The sequence below is a fragment of the Solanum lycopersicum genome, chromosome 8 (assembly GCF_036512215.1).
Source record: "Solanum lycopersicum chromosome 8, SLM_r2.1".
In the NCBI taxonomy this organism is placed as follows: domain Eukaryota; kingdom Viridiplantae; phylum Streptophyta; class Magnoliopsida; order Solanales; family Solanaceae; genus Solanum; species Solanum lycopersicum.
In genome coordinates, this window is record NC_090807.1 from 57887657 (window position 1) to 57907895 (window position 20239).

Consider the following 20239-nt stretch of genomic DNA (forward strand, 5'->3'; position numbering starts at 1 on the left):
ACGACCGTACGATTTCCTTACAATGTCAATCCAACGGTTCGAAATTAATAGTCTTGTTGTATTAGCTGCAATTCAGAGCTTTTTCTTCAATTGATCATCGACGGAGCTTTGTGTGGAGAAGCATACACACGATGTCCTTTTGCTCCTCTGTGTCATCATCTCCACAGTCTCTGTCTATCTTCCCCAAATCTTTCCGATCTTCTAAGCCTTACAGCCCATGTATCTCTGCTTCTGCCGATGTACCTGACTTTCTCTCTGCTAATTGGTATCCATCTCTATCTCCCTCTCTTGTTTACTGTGTATACTTGGTCTTACGCGATATTGTGTGAAGGCAGAGATGTTGTTTTTGGGTTCTTATGTGTAAATGATGTAAAGTTATTTATTTTGCTATTGGATTAGTGAAAATCACAAATTTATTCAGTATTTTGGCTCTTCCCAGGGATTGAACTCGGGGTTTTTGACTTATTGAGTTGATACTTTTACAGTTTGTTTTATTTTCTGTAATTTTGGTCAATACTACGTTCACAAGAAATTGTGAACTGAAGTTGCCAGTTACCTTGGTTGATCTTGGGTAGTGTTGAGTTGCCATTAGTTGAGGTCAGCCACCACCACTGTAAATGAAATAATGATGTTTTCTGCTGCTTTCAAAAACTTCAATTCGTTAAACAGTTAAGTTAAAGCACAATTCTTCCACTGTCACGCTTACTGATGCAACAAGAACAAAGTCTCAATCTCAAACTAGTTGGGTTGGTTATCCGAATACATTATGTCCATTTTGCTTGTTTAGGACAATTCAACTCCAATCCCCAATAACTTATCCTTCGAAATAAACAGAGAGTTTTATAGAACTGGAGGCTCTTTAGCTCTTACATTTCTGTACTGATGTACAGATCTCTCACTGAACAAAGACTCTGGTAGACACTGTATCTTATATAAGTGTACCAACAAGCTAGGCCTTGATTCCAAAGTTGATATCGCCTATATGTATCCGTTGCTTCTATCATGCTTTGTTTAGCTAAGTAAGTTCACGTATATTCCCAGAGATTGGGCAAAGTGTGTGAAAATTATTTGTGATAAACCGTGAAACTTGAGGTAAAAATCTTTGTTGCATACCATGTTGAATTATATGACCACCTCATCTAAAAGCTTAAATAATTGGCGATATTTCACTTTTAATTACTTGCATCTTTAATAATCCATTATTGCGAAATTCAATTAAACTATTTGCAACTATGCATTATCTGCTGCAGGCTTGAATCTCGTAGGAAAAAGCCATTTGGTCCAAGATTATGTGTAAGTTTCTAACACTCATGGATTTTAGGAGGTTTCTGCACTTGCTTATGTATCAATTTACTTTATGGCTTTGCAATAGTTTAGTGCAGAAGAAGCAGTTCAAAACCAGCTTGATGCTTTGAAGTACAATGACCAACCTCATCACGATTATGGAGTTGAAGTCATGTACAGAGTAATTTCGGGAACTCTTTTTCTCTTTGAGTATGATGGTTCATAACAAGCTGAAGCTGGCTGTTTGGTAATCTTTAACTAACCTCTCGTGATAGTTTGCTGGATTTGATCCTTTTCAAAGGTCTACCTACTTCGGACGCTTTTTTGACTTGGGTCAGGTTAGTAATCATTACCAAAATATTAATTTGGTTGTTCTATTTTTTGACCTTTTTTGTTTTAATTTTCTCCTTAATCGTTAATTTTTGCTTTATATTGGCTCAATCGCCATGACTGCTCAAAGAGTTAGCTGCCTGTTAAATCTATGCTCTTTAGGTCAAGGCACTTGAACATAATTCCTGCACCAGAGGCGGCAACTAAAAGAAGCTTGTAGTCATTCTATGAATTAACGAAAAGACAACATTTACTAATACCTATCTTTACTTGGTATGTCTACTGTCTATTGTGCAGTTTGAACGATTCAGGCGAATATTTCATCATTCAACTTATAGGGTATTACTTGGCCATCAGGAGAGGGAGATTTTGAGCAGTTTGCATGTAAATGAGGTTTGTCAGGTTTTACATGTTGCTAAGTGCTAACAAATGTTTAAGGGATATGCAAGGATAAGCTAAAGAATTGTCTAACTTCCACTATGCTTATGTAGACTCTGTATAAGCAGCGTGTTTGGGTCCGTGGCACTCGACCTGAGGAAGAAGAAATTTTCCAATTTACCATGGTTCAGGTTTGTTCTTTATTGCTCACCTCCCTGTTGAAGCATATTTGAATCGATATTTCTTTAACTGTGTTTCCCTTTGATTTTTCATTTCAAATGTTACTATTAAAATATGCTTACTGTGGAAATTAGACTATTGAGAGAGTAAGATTGAGTCTGTTATGTAGTATAGAATTCTCCATCTATGTTTATAATTACTTTCAACTTGTTCAAGATAGTAAACACTTCTATAGTTTGTTTGTATTTATATTGGACCAAACAAATTTAAGAAAGAATGAGACGCTGCAATAGAAGTTCTTAAACTATAGAACAACTCTTTTGCTTGTGGTGAGTGTTGTTATTTGAATCTAGTTTATTCACACAGGAAGTAGCAAGTATTGCAACTCCTTTTGTACTAGCTTTTTTGGCGCTTCTGACTTTCGTTAAGCTGTTAGATATAGTTTACTGATCTGCTCTTTGACTAGATTTTTTATATGTATAAATTTTAGTAATTCAACCATTCCTATCTTAACGAAAGAAGATTTCTTTTCCTGCTTATATTTTGAGAAAAGTGAAAATGGAGATTGATCTTTGTTATTTAGGCAAGACACCTTTTGCTCGAATCCTTCCCTCCAAAATTCTACATCTTCCTGTAGCTTAGCTTGCAATTTGTAGCCTCCAAAATGCATTGGCCTCAATGATTCATCTTGTGTCAACAACTTAATAAAGAAGGAATTATCTTGCAATTCCTTCTGTAAGACAGAAACTCAGGATCAACCTTCCATTGCATCTCCCTATCAGTAACTGTTGAATTTCCACATCTTCACGGAGCCCCACTTGTGTTGGACAAATTTGGAACCTAGTTAATATTCCACCATATCAGGGTTAAGCTAGATTTGTACATTAACTAAGTTGTCAGGTAACCGTCCTCGAGATTCCTGACTATCTGTGCGAAGTGTCATGACCCGCCATTTCACTGCTCAAATTCGGCATCCGAATAAGGGGGAAAATTTAGAGTTGTTGTGAGATTAGTAGAACACTCTAGAATTCTCTAGATATTTTCAAGAAGGCTATAAAATTCCCTAGAATTTTGTAGAGAATTCTATATTAGGACTAAAGTGTAAATATTGTAGGGACTTGTAATTATTATTTACACTAGTCCTAATGTAGAATTCTCTACAAAATTCTAGAGAATTCTATAACCTTGTTGAAAATATTTAGGGAGTTCTAGAGTGTTCTACTGATCTCCCCACAACTACTTTAGATTCTTCTTCCTTATCTGGATGCCGAATTTAAGCAGTAAAGTGGCAGGTCATGACAATCAATGTGACTCTTCTTGAAAATATCTAGGGAGTTATAGAGTGTTCTACTAATCTCCCCTCAACTATTCTTGATTCTTCTCCCTTGTCTGGATGCCGAATTTAAGCAGTAAAGTGACAGGTTATGACAGTCAACGTGGCTCTGATACGAGCTTTGGAAAAAAAAAGACTTTGTATTGCTTGTGGAAGATTGCTTATAACTTTGTTGGATGAATTTGCAAATGAAAAGCCCTCTATTTATACTACGTCTGAGGGGCCTAGGTGTAAATAATAATTACTTTACAAGTCCCTACAATATTTACACTTTAGTCTTAATCTAGAATTCTCTACAAGTTCTAGAAAATTCTAGTCTTCTTGAAAATATCTAGGGAGTTCTAGTCCACAACTCTAGATTTTTTTTCCTTATCCGGATGCCAAATTTGAGCAGTGAAGTGGCGGGTCATGACAGAAGTCTCTATAGAGTTAACAGGTTTCAAGATCATCACAAAATTCATTCTACATTAACATGAGGGCAAAAAGATACAGATCAGATTAAAATCTTCAGTTTTCAAAGTAGTCCATCAGAAAACTTTCTATTTCTTTTCCTTCCACAGACACCAACCAGATACATGCTGGTATTGTGATCCATGTGGTCTTCATTGCTTTTCATAGCCCTCTTCTGCTCCAGCACCTTAGGAAATTTGAGGTAGGTCTTTTCATGACCAATTCAGTGCCAAGATACTTTAAAATATAAACCTGTATTGCAACAGAACAATGCAACTGTCTGTGTTCTTTATTCCCACATATATTTATTCTTAGTTGGCATGATGCTTTAGGTTGGTTGTGTGCAACTATTCTTAGTTGAATGTCACATACAGGGAATTTGGAAGCAGTCATACTAAATTACGGGAACATTAAATCAGACCCATGTCATCTACACTTGACATTTCCATTATCTGTTTCTAGGATTTTCATTTTTCTTTTCCCTGTTTTCACTTAGCAAGAAGATGATAACAGACATATGGTTTGTAATTTTACAGCGTGTTGGCGGGTCTTGGGATGGCTACTGGCTGACAGAATCTGTGCTTCACGATGGCGATACTTTCTCTGGTGGTGTGGCTTACTGAACTAGTATCCACAGTAGCTTGGAAATCAATGTGGTTTCATTATAACTTCACTGCTGTGAGTACGAGTAATATACAGTATAATTATAGTTCAGTTGCTTACTATCTTCGTTGTATTAAGAAAAGACTGATCAATCATGTATATAGAAACTTGTACATTTTATAGAATGTAACAAGCAAATATTTATTCTGATAATGCATCAAACATCAGTATTTCGCCAGTTTTTGTGCTTTTATTAGTCATTGACGACAGGAATAGACGTATCACATATCAGCATTCATTTCTTCCTTCTCACCATGATGACATTTCCATCCCAGATCAGCTTTCGATACAACTAATCTACAATACCTGATAGCAGTCAAAGGATATCTCTTAAGCCAATTGTTACCTATTGTCGGATCAATCACGACTTAAACAATAACAGAATTCTGTCTCACCATGAACTCTCCTACATCTTTAACCGTTAAAAACCACTTGCTGAACATTAAGATCAAGCCAAAATCAGTTCAAAAATTGTGGAATACTACCCCATAAATAACAAAAACTAGAACCAGAAGTTTCAGAACCTCAAAACTATGTCAAGGCTCATTTCTTTGTTTGAGAGATAAACTTGGTTAGGACATAACAGTCTGGTGGGGTAATGTTTATGTAATAGTTTTTGATGGTATCAGTGACCTCAAAGCCAAATTTCTTATAGAAGTTGATGGCATCTTCATTACTTGTCTGCACATGCAAGTAAATCTCTCTGCTATTCTGCTTTGTACTAAGATCAAGAACATGATTTAACAGCTTTGTACCTGCACAGTAAAAAGAAACATGATGAATACACAAGAAGCAGTTTTATTATAATGAGCTATCTGGAGAAAGTGGACCTCAATTGGATTCCCTGTAGCTACTCATCTTCAACAGAAGAATCCAACATTTTGTCACAAATCTTAAAGATTTCGGAGCCTTTAGACAGATCTCAAAGATCACCAGAAAAGATACTGACTAAGAAAGGATCAAGAGAAAAGATGTACTGAAAGTTGGGGGCTCCATCAATACATAAATGTTGTGGGGTAAAAATGAAACAAACAGAGGAAAGTTTAATGTTAATATTCACCCTGAAGATAAGTTGATCACTTACCAATACCTAGACCACGATATGGAGCTAAAACACCCAAAGTCATTATATAAACACAAACAGCTCCATCTTCCTTCTTCTCAAGTCGACACGCAATTGAACCGACACAAATGTCACTATAATATGCTGCAGGCAAAAGAACTAAACCAGATAAAACTTTTGAAATTTCCAGCAGTCAACATTGGAGAAATCGCCAGCTAGACATACATTTGTTAAAATACTATCAAGGAGGATAAAGAGGCAAGAGCAGTAAGTGCAGCAAAAGTTTTTACATCAGTAGCCCAGAAAGTAAATGAACTCCCACTGTGTCTCCCTGACCTATTCCGGTGGAGCCTCTATGAAATCTATCATACTTCCATCAATCATTCTTATCTTCCTGAATGCTATGGGGAACCCCCAGGCCCCACCCCACCTCACCTCTTTCACGCACATACGCTTATATAAACAATTGACACATCAATACCTACTTGCAGCAATATTATCAAGTTGAACTTTTCCAAAAGATATAGTACGTTCACCAAATATCCCTACTATCCTTTTTTTTAATGACAAGGGAAACCCGCATAGGGGCTTAATATCAATGATGCCCAATACTCAATAGGGGCTGAAAAACCGAAAAAAAAAATTTGAATTGAATATTGAAATAGTCACGGCCAGATGTGTTGACTGCATTCTGTAAAAACCACAACGAGGAAAAACATATCTTTAACTAGCTGTTGTTTCAACTTCCTCAAAAAAAATTGTTCCAAATGAACAGCAGATAGTGCTTCAAGCAACAATAATTACTTATTTATGTTATTATATTCAGTCCAACGATATAAGGTGGATAACTGCTAATGGAGAGTATACATTCTTTTTTCCTTTAAATTTCCATGGGGAGAAATAAATTTCCATGGGAGTTGAGAGGAACCATTTTCAGTGGACCTTTTAAGTAGCTTAAACAGTTGCATAAAAATTGTGAGGGCTTTTGCCTTAGCAGTAAGATCTAATGCTCTTGAGTTGTCGAGTTATTGTCTCGGTCTGTAAAAGTTCCGTTTAACTAGGTTTTATACAAGCTTTGGTACTGAAAGTTCACAGAACACATTTTTTAATGGAAAAAAAGGATTGGCAATTGCCACTGATCTCCAATTAGACACCCATATATGCACAGAGGCCAGAGCTCTGTTACTGGTCGCCAACTCTACGAATTCTTACCCAAACACCTAGAAATATGTAAATCTACTTATGTGGCAATTATATAATTGATCTGGACAAAGCGCGTGATACACATGACTTTCAGAAGCGTGAAATCTAAAATTAAACAATAAACAGTTTTAAATAAAAGACCTCTTTTATGCTTCTATTCTCGCTTTTTCTCTTTTTCTCATCTTTCTTTCCCTTGTTCCAATAATACCATTGGAAAGAGCTTCACCATTCAGGCCCACTCCTTGTTCAGACTACCTTCTCGCCATCTTCACAATGCATTGCTCTCTCTTACCCGCTCTCTCACACCGAACAAGTTTTTCTTCACTACATTCCCTGGAATTCTTTCTTCCCTAAGAAACTCATGTCTCACACTGCAATAAATAAATAACTCAAACAACAAATAGCCTAGCTATATACAAGAAAAGAGAAAATAAGCATTGGATACTCAAACCTCAAATTACTCAGTCATATGAGAGTCATGGCTCCAAATATGTTGTTGGTGTGAAGCTAGGTTTAGTACAGGCAGAATATGCCATTAGCCATAATGCGACTGAGGCAATACTTTTCTGTTCCGGAAAGAGGTTCTAATTCAAATTCCTAGGTGATCAGTAAATTTTAAGCAACTATTCAGATAATTTGAGGTTGAGTTTCAACGAACTTTTGGATACTGTAGAAACCGGCTATAATTCCTGTTGAGAGCCTTTTTAAATATGAACATCCATACTGTAATAAAATTGTGCCTATAAAAATTGAAATCTTATTGTAAAACCTATTCCAAAATATATAAGGGAAAACCTAAGTGGGTATGGAGGGAATACTTCCCATGTTCATTTCTGGGTGGGTTTTGAGGAAGATGGAAATGAATAACGGGTCTTTTATGGTAATTATTGTGTAAATGAGATGACTGGGAAGGGAGGCTTGAGTTATTTGTTGTATGTGTGTAAGCAAGTGAAGGAGGTGAGAGTTTGTTGGGTTTCAGATAAGTCTAAATTTATGAGATTGCAACAATTTGATGGTGCAGACCTATGTCAGATCTCAACCCAAGATAAACTAGCAAAGAAGAAGAGAAGACTAGAGTACCAGTTATGAAAAATCAAGCAGCCCTTAAGGATGTGACATCATAAATGGTTCCCATTTTTCTAAATCCTTTGGAGTTAACTTCATTCAAATATGCCAGAGGGTTAATCACGTAATGCAGCTAAGACTCCAATTCTGGTCACCTCCTTTGTCCCTCTGAGAGTCCTCTAACCACTTAAACCTAAACTTATGCAGGGTAAAACTCCTTACTACAAGCTGCAGTTTCATTCTTTTTCATGGAACTAGTCTTGAGTTGTACCGCTGCACACACTCTTCATTTGGCATCTTCCTTTGCTATCCCTTTGTCCGACCTTCAACATGCTTGTGAAACAGTGCAGACAAATAGGTTTACCTTCTATAGTATCTATTACTAAAATAATGGCATAGTGTTGGAAACTGGTGTCAAAATAACCCAGAGTGAAAACGAACCTAGCTTGGTGAAATCAGCAGAGGCGAGCGCATCAGAGTAGTATTTATCATTGTAACGAATTGGGAATAGTGCAGTGTTAATCTTCTTCAGTTGCATCATGTTCTTGTCCCTTACATTGTCCAAGGAGATTAACATTTCACGCCCCGCACCCATCGTCTGTTGAGAGATTATTAGACACTGTAAATGGCTCAAAAGGGTTGCGGTAAGATTTGGTTGGAGCCTGACTTATAATGGTTCATCACATTGCTACATATCCTTTTGGATGGACCTAATCATCTGTGTAGAGGCTCCAAAATCATACTTATAAAGCTTTTTCTATTTGTACCTCTTTAGAGTAGTGACACGTTTACACACCAAAAAAAAAATGTAAATTCGAAGTATAAATTTTAAAATTTGACATATTTATAAACGGAATCCATTCTAATGAATAATATATCAACATTATTGAAATGCCAAGAGGAGGTTATAAATTTTGAGTTATTTAGAGAAAGATTTGACCTTTTGTCCATTGAAATCCTCAAAATTTGACCTACCACAAATGCAAATTGTTCCAAGTGAATAATATATCAAAAGGCTTGAAATGCCGAAAGTAGCTTATACCTAAAATTTAAGACTATTTAGAGGAGATTCAAATTGGTTAGGATTAAAAAAATCAATTTGCTATGAAAGATGAATGATTGGAATGTATAAATATTAGAGAAAATGATCAAAAGTCTTCCTAACTATATTTAGTTTTTTAATTACATGCTTTAATTTTACTAAAATTTTATCACCCTCGAAGTGTTTAAAACTGAAATTAATATCTCTCTGAATACTTATCTGGCAAAGAGAGAGTGAATACAAAAAAAAATTATTAAAACTTTATTTTATTATCTCTTTTAAAAAAAATATTTGACAACTACGATCAACTTTGAGAGACACTGTTTAATCATGTATATCTACTCTTTGTAAATAAATAAATTTTTCTATGTATCTCCAAAATCATTGAGGTTATTGACATATTTCCACCATGTTTCTATCACATTCCTCCTTTTCCAAATTTGCCAAGTTATAAAAGCAGGAAGTGCCATTTGGCTTCAATTTGGGATTTCCACCAATCATATGTACTCTCTTCCTTCCTTGGGTATTGCATATGTGGTTGCATGTATCCTCATTGAAATTACTTTCTAGAACATTTTATGAACATTATTCTGGTAACTTTTCACCCTCATAATCTTCTTCATTGTGTTCATGTTTATAAATAATATTTTATATTTATCTATGTTATACTATAAATAGATGTATAAGAATTCATATTATAGACATTTGAAGATTTGGTGAACACTTGAATATTTGAAAGAATAAAAAATGCTCTTATCTCTTGCTTTCTATTTCTATTATCATCTTCTATATTTCTTGTCTTATTTTTTTTTTTATTTTTACAACTTTTTTATAATAGTGGACAATAATTTGAGAGTTAATTATGACTTGTAAGGAAACATATTTTGAAACCAGGTTATAGTAACGTAATATTATCAAAATTGGTCATTAATGAAAAATGTGATGTTATGGAAATTTTAGGAGTTTTTTTTCCCCTCATAAGGAAAAATAATTTTGGGAATGAGTAGTTGTTATGTCGTGATTTTATTTTTTCCGAATGAAAAATCACTTTAAAATATCTAAATACTTAAAAATATTTGAAACAAAATTATCACTAATTAATACTAGAGAAATCTAGAAAAATTTACTTTTAATGATTCTAACAGAAATAATTTTTAAAAAATTAAAGAACGGATAAGGGTTTCTATTAATATTTGATCAATAAGGTTTTAAGCACTTGAAACATCCACTAACATGCGATTATTCTAAGAGTTAGCTAAAACCTATTTAACTAAATTAATTGAGGGACTTCTTAAATTTTATAAGTGAAAAATAAAAAGTTCTTTTTGGACATATACTTGAAAAGAAAAGCTCTTTTTGAGTTGCTTGAAAAAACAGTTCTTTTTTAGGTGATTTGAAGGATGATAGAAAATTATTTCAAATTTATTTATTTACTTGTTTGATTTCAAGTGAATCAAATTATAACTTCAAGAGAAAAATCTCTATCTGTTTCTATTCTTCTTAAAATCTTAGAACTAAATGATTAGTCTAATAATTCTCAATTATGGATTTTTAAGAACCCTTTCAATAAGTACTAAGGGAATATAATAAAATTCCCCCGAGTTATTCTAAGGAAACTTTCATATATAACTATTCAAAATAGTTTAATTAATCTTCATAGCTATAGTTTGATAATTACAATTCGTAGCAACATGTTATGGGGAGGAGATAGGCGAGTGAGACTGGGAGAGAGAGGAGAGAGGCGACAGAGAGGGCAAAAAGTGGGAGAGAGGTGAATTGTATATGTATATCGGTTAGATAATTATATATTATACATATGTATTTGTATTTATGGCTAGTGAGATCGGGAGAGGGAGGAGAGAGGCGAGCAAGATTGGGAGAGGGAGGAGAAAGACGAGCGAGATTAGGAGAGAGGCGAATGAGAGAGGCCAAAGAGTGGGAGAGAGGTGAATTGTATATGTATATCGGTTAGATAATTGTATGTTATACATATGCATTTGTATATATGACAAGCGAGATACTGAGAGAGGAGAGAGGCGAGCGAGATTGGGAGAGGGAGGAGAGAAAGGAGGGAGAGAGGCAGAGAGTGGAGAGAGGTGAATTTGTATATGTATATCGATTAGATAATTGTATATTATACATATGTATTTGTATATTCTGGCGAATTATACATATACAAATGTGACTAATTATACAAACTAAAAGTCAGCCCACGTAATTAATATATAATATTAGTCATGAGTAGTAATTATAGCAAACTATAGCTATAATAAATAATTAAATAGTATAAAATTACTTAACGACGTAATTTTTCCTTGTTCTTCTAATAGCTTAGATTTACATGAGTGCCAAGCGAGTTTAAGAAGTGAGAGATTTTAATTTGCAAGACACAATTTTGGTACCATTTGATAAAAAAATAATTCTATAATAACAATATAGCAAGAACCATGGAGATTCATTTAAGTTTAAGAGAGCCTTTAGCTCATGTTTCTGACTTCTCTCCTTTTTTTAGGACTATTGCTATGATCATTAAAGCGTGGAAATAAATGATTATTATTTTTTATGTTTTATTTTTCAAATCAATTTTTTAAATTTCAACTTAACAATATTTCTTCTGTTATTTAGGAAATAAACTAAGAGTAGAAATTAATTTGTCCTAATTCATATTCAGAAAAGGTTTCCTTATTCTAATTCAATTTGATTAGTTAATATTCTAAATATGGTATCTTTGTCACTTATCCTAATTTGTTTAGAACTTAGCATTTATATGGGAATTGGTTATGTTAATTTCTTAGCATTATAAATAGGACCTGAGATTCAAGGACAGAGAACAAATAAACTTCAGTTTTTAAGGGTTTGGTAGAGTTAAGCATTCTTTCTTCTGTGGCTTTGTTAGAGTTCAGTTCCAGTGTATTAGTTTTACTTAAGCCATGGACCAATTGTACCTCTGCTCAAATTATTCCAGAAAGTCCTTCATTGGCAAGTTTTTTCCTAGTGTTAGACTACTAGTTCCCAGTGAATAGATAAATATTGTTTTTTTCAAATTGAAGAGGAATAACGTAACAACGTTTCGTTTGTTCTAATGGAAAGGTACTTGATAGTTAAGGAAGTTGGTAATGGTTCATTTGGGAATGTATGGAGAGCTTTGAATAAACAGAGTGGTGAAGTGGTTGCGATTAAGAAAATGAAGAAGAAGTATTATTCATGGAAAGAATGCATCAACTTGAGAGAAGTCAAGTCATTGAGGAGAATGAACCATCCAAATGTAGTTAAGCTCAAGGAAGTGATTAACGAGAATGACATATTATACTTTGTGTTTGAATACATGGAGTGCAACTTATATAATCTTATGGAGAATCGGCCTCATTTTTTCGTAGAGTCACAAGTGAGAATTTGGTGCTTCCAAATATTTCAAGGTCTTGCATCCATCCATCAACAAGGATACTTTCATCGCGATCTTAAGCCAGAGAACTTGTTGGTTTCAAAAGATTATATGATAAAAATTGCTGATTTTGGTTCTGCTAGGGAGATCAATTCTCAGCCTCCATATACTGAATATGTCTCAACACGCTGGTATCGTGCCCCTGAAGTTCTTTTAGGATCACCAATATATGGTCCTGCTGTTGATATGTGGGCAATGGGTGCAATAATGGCGGAGTTATTAACTCTTCGTCCTCTATTCCCTGGTTTGGGTGAAGCAGATGAGATTTACAGAATATGCAGTGTTATAGGTACTCCATCAAAGAGTGAATGGGCTCATGGACATGAACTTGCTGCTGCTATCAACTACCAGTTTCCACAGATACGTGGTGTAACTCTGTCTAACGTACTCCCATATGTTAGCGAGGATGCAATTAATCTAATAACTTGGCTTTGTTCGTGGGATCCTTGCAAGAGGCCAACAGCGGTGGAGGTTCTTCAGCACAATTTCTTCCAGAGTTGCTTTTATGTACCTCCATCATTATGCTCTAACACTGCTGCTGCTCCTCCATCTGTTGGAATTACGGCAAATCCCTTAGTATAAAGCAATTAACCTAAGCTCAGGATGTATACAACAAGAAGAGAAGTGATTAAAGGCTAGGAACATTTTTTTTTTGTTTTTTAAAAATATGTAAAGTGGCAGTGTGGGATAACACCTTATGCTACATTTTTCACTGTGCAATTTTCTAGTGATATTTGTTTTAGGTTTAAAATAGTTTATGCGAATCATGGGAACGCTACAAAGGATAAAAGATGTAATTGATAATTTTTTGTTACAGCTATTGAATTGAATTTTTTGGACTAATATCATCCTGAAGTATAATTAAAATTTTTAGCTTGTAGGATTTGAGAAACGCCTGAGCCTGACTAGTAAATAGATATGCACATATATATGACTAGTAACTATTACTATATATGTGTCCAAACACCTCTGATGATGCCGCTGATATTTGGGGGGAATTGAGAGTGAAGAAAACTCAAAAGGCAGAAGGTAAAGTTGTTGTCATTTCACCAGGAGGTCACTGGTTCGAGCTGTGGAATAGCCTCGGCATACAATTGACCCTTATGGTTTGGCCCTTCCTTGGATCTGCGCATAGCAGGAACTTGGTGCACTGGGGCCCCTATTTTCTCGGAGATAGTCTGGTATGGCTGCCCTTATTAACTATATTTGTGTAATGGTAGTGTCATTTCCAGCTTTCACCTCGACAAATCCATCAGACGAGCTGCCACACCTACGGGCTACAAGCATAGTTGTTGGATAATCCATCCTACCAAAGTTAGGGCAAATGTGTGTGTTTGACACATAGTATTGTACTGCGATATAAATTTAGGATTTTCCTGTTGTTATTCCTATGCCTCAACCACTCAGCCCTCCCTTTTGCAATCTATCTAGTAAAGGGGGGCTATATTTTAATAAGTAAATTAACACCTCGAGTCGTGAAAGAATCACGTACACCCCTCTATTTACTTGTCTTTACTTAATAGAATGGAAAATACTGGGAGTTGTACAATGATACTCTTGCAATTATAGTGATGAATAATGTATTATGTGTTAGCTAATCTGTGTTATCAAAATCAGAAATTAGTGGTTGTAATAAATTGTTCAGAAACACGAAGTAATTGAAATTTATAGAACCAGTAAACAAGATGAACATAAATTTATTTATAAAAAATATTTAAAATGAATGTACCAGAATCTGAAACAATCTTTTAGTTTGGAAAAAGATCAAGTCCACTGAACTTACAGTGTCCCCTTAAGGAAATTATTCCCCTTTAGTATTCGAGGTTTGATTTGGAATATAATCTTCTAGGGTAAAATGATCTTAATCAGCAGAGTGTAGATACCAAAAACTCTACTATCAGCGAATCAATCCACAACAACAAAGTACACAAAGAAAAATGTGTTTTGAAGAAGAAGGAAGATCAAAAAATTCGTTGAAAAATATTCTGAAGACTGAGTGGTATTTATAGGCAAGAAGAATATGTTCTGAAAGGTTGCAACCCTTTCAGAATTGACACGACCATTAATGAATGTTTGCAACCTTTCAAATGGTATTGACTGTTGCTGAAAGTTGCAACCTTTCAGAAAGGTCATGACGGAAATTTTAAATAAAAAGGAAAAATAAAACGGGTCACTCGCGCGGATCCGAGTCGAATCGGGTTAACTAAAAAGTTAAAAACATTTCGGTTAACTTCTGTTATCAACTAATTAATTGAAAATATTTTTTTGGCCATTTAATTAATTAAAAATAAATAATTAAAACAAATTTTGTCCAAAAAATAATCTCGCAATCAATCATTTAAACTCTCCTATTTTCCTTTCCATTACCGATGAGGGACAATCGTCTCTCAACTCTTGAAGTTCTCAACTTTTCAAATTCCTCGTCTTCCCTCTATTTCCCATCAATTCTTGCTACATACCCAACATTATGAACTTTGAATTGATCATTAAGGAGCATGCTTTGGTGAATGCTAAGCTTCAAGTTGTTCGTCATTGGCCTATACCTTGCATGTTTAAGCAATCTACCTTTTGATTTGTTTGGTTTTAAATTTTATCAACTAATTTGGCAACCTTTACCATTTAAATATTATGCAGGTCGCAGTATCATGATAGATTTCATATTTTACTTTGTTTGGTTGAATTGCCTTCAAGTTTTAATCGTACTAGTAATTGATGAGTGAAAAATGACAATATAAGTGTCTATATTATTGTGATATATTATAGTTCATTTGTATCTGGTTTATAAATAGAAATTCACATTATCTAAAATCATGATACAGGAAAGCAAGAGAGCAAAGGAACATCGCAATCAGGTAAAGCAGTTCCCCTCTCAAGGTTATTCTTGATCTCCAAGGTGTATTTTCCATAGGCACGCTCAATCTTTTTGTTGAAGTGCTCGTTACGATCATTAATAGAGTCAATGTCTTTCTCTTCATGGAACTTTCTCCTCCGACTAAATGATTGGTGCTTCTCGTCCCTGTCCTTGAGCTCCTTCACCATCCTCTCTTTCTTGTCGTCTGATAATTTTGGTGCCTTTCCATACTGGAGACTAGAAGCTTCTCGATCAGCTTCCTTCATTCTATTATACTCAGCAACATTCTTTGTCCGCTTCTTGTGTGCATCATATAGCGTCTTCTTATTAAAAACATCCGAACCAGCTGGAGCAGGCTCCGACTCTTGTGTATATGCTTTGCTCATATCTAACCCATCAGCATCCAACGAATTCCCAATTTTCTTCTTCCTCTCTTCAATCCATTTTTGCGACTCTGCAGGTGGAGCTTCTGTTTTTTTCTTCTCTGCTACCATTGCAGATTGTTCATTTTTAACCTCAATTCAAATAACTTTTTCTTCCTCCCTGTGAGATACGCCGACTCTTCTCCCATATTATCCTCTCCATCCACTTTCAACACCGTCTCTTTCATCAGGTGCATCGAAACTCAAATGAATACCAACTCTTCTTCTGTCACTCATGTTCCCAATTTCCGTATTAAGCAATAGAAGAATGAACACAAAACTCTTATTTAATAAGGCTAACGGATCAAATTAGACTAGGATTAGAAAGTCTATTCCTATATGAATTAGGATACAAACCCTAAACTATTTAGGATTCCAACTCTTTGGCTTATTTCCTAAACAGTTAAGTCAATGTCTTTTTCTTTATTGTTAGCTTAAAATTATAGTAATTGTTAGTATTATTACCAATCATTTAAAGTTATATTTTGTTATAATAGTAATATAGAGCTTATTGCTATATGAAATATGACTTGCTTACTGTATAGAATATTCTATTCATTATGAAGAAAGAAAAAAACGTCTTTCCTTTTTTTTAATTTTTTCAGTTCGAGTGAGTTGGTGTGTATTTTAATTAATTCCCAAATAACATATAATTTTGTCCATCTAAACTAAAATAAATATAGAGAAATCACCAAATTTAAAAATCAAGTAAATTTTAGATTTAACAAATATAAAAATCATATATATGTTATAATTATAGTTTATGTAATTGTGCTTCGTTACAAACTTTATATTTAATATGACTATTGATAACAAGTTTCAAAACTTTGAATGTTAATTATGTTGTGGCTTATAATCACTTCCATTATTATACATCAGCATTAAAAACTTTAATTTTTTATTTAAAATATTAAATTAATATAATTCAATCCAACCTTAAAATTTTATCAAATTAATTTTTAAAAATATCTTATGACAAATAAAAATGGATAAAATTAGACAGAGAAAGTAATAACCTTGTACAAGCACACCCAGACCAAAGGCTTTTTTGCAGAAAAAGAGAGAAAAAATGGGGAAACCGAAAGCAGTGATTGTTGGAGGCAGCATAGCAGGTATATGCTGTGCACATGCTCTCATCACGGCTGGTTGGGATGTTGTGGTTATTGAGAAAACTCCACAACCTCCAACTGGTAGCCCCACTGGTGCTGGCCTTGGAATTGACCCTTTCTCTCACAAAATCATTCAATCTTGGATTCAACAACCCCAACTCCTCCAACAAACTACCTTGCCTCTCGTCATCGATCAAGTAAGTTATAGAGTAGTTACTTTCCCCAGCTATGTTGATTTTTTTACTTCAAATTGAGATTTGGGGCAAGGGGAAAATGGGGAGATAGATTACAAGGTGAGGAATCGAAACCACACCAACAAGTTGAAAGTTCATGACACTCAACCAATAGGATTTCTTCATTTTTTTCTGATTGAGTTTGTGTTCTATTGTTGTAATCCTTTTTTTGGTTTCCTCATTTTTTTTTTTATAAAATACAGTAGTTACACTTGTTACTGTTATTTGATGTTTTCTTGAACTATTAACTACAGAACCAGGCAACTGATGGAGAAACAAAAGTGAGCCAGACATTGGCAAGGGATGAACATTTTAATTTCAGAGCAGCTTATTGGGCTGATCTCCATAGCCTTTTGTACGGTGCACTACCGCTAGATATTGTTTTATGGGGTTATTTGTTCCTCTCCTTTTCCATGTATGGTGACAAATCAAAAGTGAAAGTCGAAACTAAAGTCCTTGAAACGGGTACTACAATCAACTTTGTTGCTGATTTGCTTATTGCTGCTGATGGTTGTCTGTCTTCAATCAGACAACATTTCCTTCCTGACCTTAAGCTGAGGTTAGTATATAAAGTCAATTGATGTTCTTCTTTCCCCTCTTCCAGTCGATGAAATGCATCAGTTTGGTGTTTTCAGTGACTTCTATGTTCTGTTAGATATTCAGGTTACTGTGCGTGGAGAGGGGTTCTTGATTTTTCCAAAAAGAAGCACTCAGAAGCCATTATCAACCTTAAGAAAGTGTATCCAGATCTTGGAAAATGCCTGTACTTTGACCTGAGCTCTGGAACTCATAGCGTATTTTATGAATTATTGAACCATAGGTTCAATTGGATATGGTACATTAATCAGCCCGAACCAAACCTCAAGGTAATAAGCTTGTCAAATCCAGTGATATGATTAAAGTAATTTCTATCCTGAATGATCGTTAACATTAGCCGTGAAAACAGAGGAGAATTGTGGGTTCTAATAAGCTGAAGACCAATGTAAAAGAGTTAGCTACCTTTTTCGTTTCATTTTATATGGCATAGTTTGACTGGACAGAGTGTTTCGTAAAGAAAAGCTTAACTTTTGAAACTTGTGTCATAAACATGCCATAATATTAAATGAGAAGTTAAGTTATTGTTTCCAAATTTAGAAAGTTTCCATTCTTATGGAATGGATTAAAGAGAACATCCTGCCACTGGAATGAAGGGAGTGTGTACCTCTTATTTAGTGAGCGTTGGAACAATATGGACCTGAATAAAACAATGTGATATAGCTAATATCAATAAATTCAAAATTGATTAATAGTTGATTGATTTAAAGTGGATGTAGAACTGTTATTTATCATGAATGGATCAACATATAGTTCCATTAGATCAGATAATAATTAGAGATTTGGAGAGTGGATGGACGGATCATTTGCTGAACCACATATCTGATATACAATTAATGATGTAAGTTCAACACATTTCGAGTGTTACCTAGAGGAGTAGACTGGGGACTTTGGTACCATTACTTTATGCTTGTTTTTCCAGATCAGTATCTTGATTATAGTCTGTTTATATTGAGAGTATTGATTCTGAAAACCAATAGTTTGTTATGAAATCTAGGGGAATTCTGTGACGATGAAGGTTAGTGAAAACTTGGTTCAAAACATGCATGAAGAAGCTGAAAAGGCTTGGGTTCCTGAATTGGTCAGAGTAATTAAAGAAATTAAGGAGCCTTTCCTAAATGTAATATATGATTGTGATCCTCTGGAGCAGATTTTTTGGGACAAAGTGGTGTTGATTGGAGATGCAGCTCATCCTACTACTCCTCATGGTTTGAGAAGTACAAACATGTCGATACTGGATGCAGCTGTTTTAGGCAAATGCTTAGAGAAGTGGGAAGTGGAAAATCTGAACTCTGCCCTTGAAGAATACCAGTCTATTAGGCTGCCAGTAACTACGAAGCAGGTTCTATATTCAAGGAGACTAGGTCGTATTAAACAAGGTTTATCACTTTCAGATCATTCGTCCTTTGATCCAAAAGCTACAAGTCCAGAAGATTGTGAAGAGCTTCAGCAGAAAAACATGCCTCATTTCTACGATATTCCTTCGATATTGAACTGATGTCACTGGTTTTTATCTTGGCCGGGTTATTAAAGCAATGTTGGATGCTTAATTGAGACGAGCATTTTGTGTATATGTCCATCTCGCAAATGACTATTCTGGTGCACAAACATATAGCAGGCCAGTGTTATTGTTGTTGTATCTGTATAGAAATCATGAATGTAGTATAGTGAGAATAAAGTTCATACTTGCCAGTACATAAATTTCCTTGACACAGAGCAGGTTTTCTGACAAAGTGGTGTTGGCTGAAAATGCAGATCATCCTATACTCACTCATGATTTGAGAAGTACAAACATGTCTATTGGATGTGTTACAGTTTTAACTTTTGGGCAGATCTTGCATTTGTATTGAAAAAATCCATTAAATTATAAGAAAAATGACTTAGGAACCCATTAACACAGTGTTTTGTTGGTTCAGTGGCAGAAAGGGAACCTTTTAAGCTTTGCTTCCCTCTTGGTAACTTCAAATTCTTCGCCTCTAAAAGATTATCCATCCCTTCGGTTGCCCGTTACTCCCTTTGTCCCTAATTACTTGTTCATTTTTGAATTGATACACTTATTAAGATAATAATAATTGACGTAGTCAATTTACTATTTTATTCTTACTAATTATGAAGTGAATGAATTAAAAATTTATAATTTATAAAAAGTACTACCTTTTGCAAAATTTAATTGAGGATATAACAGGTAAAATAAAAATTATCCCTTTTTGATAAAACAAAAATTAATAAGTAATTAGGGAAAGAAAGTAATTCAAAGCAAGTTCTATATTCGAGGTTTATCACTTCAAAAATGAGATTATAAGTAAATGGACTATCTCTTTGGACAGTGTATTAATTAGACCGTGGGTTCAACAATAGTTACTACTTATCATTACAATCTTATTTTTTTCAAGATCACGATGTTCGAACTAACTTCTTTAAATATCCATCACCTTTTACCACCAACATGTAATAGACAACTAAGGTTAGAACATATGAAAAAAATTTACCTGATTTTCTATCTTTGCTAAAATTTGAATTTGAGACCTCACAAGCATCAAGTATGATCTCTAGTCAAGAGGGAATAGAGATACTATTTTTGTGTGTGTTTAACAACC

At 34.5% G+C, this 20239-nt stretch overlaps 4 protein-coding genes and 1 pseudogene across 5 annotated transcripts; 3 read left to right on the top strand and 2 right to left on the bottom strand.

The window, feature by feature from the left end:
* The first annotated feature begins 49 nt into the window (after positions 1–49).
* Positions 50–4796, top strand: LOC101245274 (uncharacterized). 2 transcript variants are annotated; one of them, XM_004245168.5, is made up of 7 exons: positions 50–265; positions 1251–1293; positions 1373–1465; positions 1560–1622; positions 1912–2007; positions 2106–2183; positions 4492–4796. In XM_004245168.5, exons 1-7 carry the CDS (start codon positions 132–134, stop codon positions 4576–4578), a joined length of 594 nt encoding a protein of 197 aa, XP_004245216.1. In that variant the 5' UTR covers positions 50–131; the 3' UTR covers positions 4579–4796. The 2 variants fall into 2 exon arrangements, with proteins under 2 accessions (XP_004245216.1, XP_025888109.1); XM_026032324.2 differs by having other exon boundaries at positions 132–265; positions 1378–1465.
* Positions 4797–5019: 223 nt separating this feature from the next.
* On the bottom strand, positions 5020–8664 carry LOC101245569 (uncharacterized). Its single transcript, XM_004245169.5, has 3 exons — positions 8391–8664; positions 5703–5825; positions 5020–5373 (listed from the first exon to the last, which is right to left on the bottom strand). The coding sequence occupies exons 1-3, from the start codon at positions 8542–8544 to the stop codon at positions 5162–5164; spliced, it is 489 nt and encodes a 162-aa protein (XP_004245217.1). The 5' UTR covers positions 8545–8664; the 3' UTR covers positions 5020–5161.
* A 3169-nt stretch (positions 8665–11833) lies between these two features.
* LOC101255019 (cyclin-dependent kinase F-4-like) lies at positions 11834–13743 on the top strand. The gene has a single exon (XM_004245357.5). The coding sequence runs from the start codon at positions 12074–12076 to the stop codon at positions 13013–13015; it is 942 nt and encodes a 313-aa protein (XP_004245405.1). The 5' UTR covers positions 11834–12073; the 3' UTR covers positions 13016–13743.
* Positions 13744–15124: 1381 nt separating this feature from the next.
* LOC101255320 (uncharacterized) lies at positions 15125–15903 on the bottom strand (annotated as a pseudogene).
* A 146-nt stretch (positions 15904–16049) lies between these two features.
* Positions 16050–19343, top strand: LOC101245865 (uncharacterized). The gene is made up of 4 exons (XM_004245170.5): positions 16050–17012; positions 17303–17607; positions 17704–17914; positions 18640–19343. Exons 1-4 carry the CDS (start codon positions 16776–16778, stop codon positions 19138–19140), a joined length of 1254 nt encoding a protein of 417 aa, XP_004245218.1. The 5' UTR covers positions 16050–16775; the 3' UTR covers positions 19141–19343.
* The last annotated feature ends 896 nt before the right edge of the window (positions 19344–20239 follow it).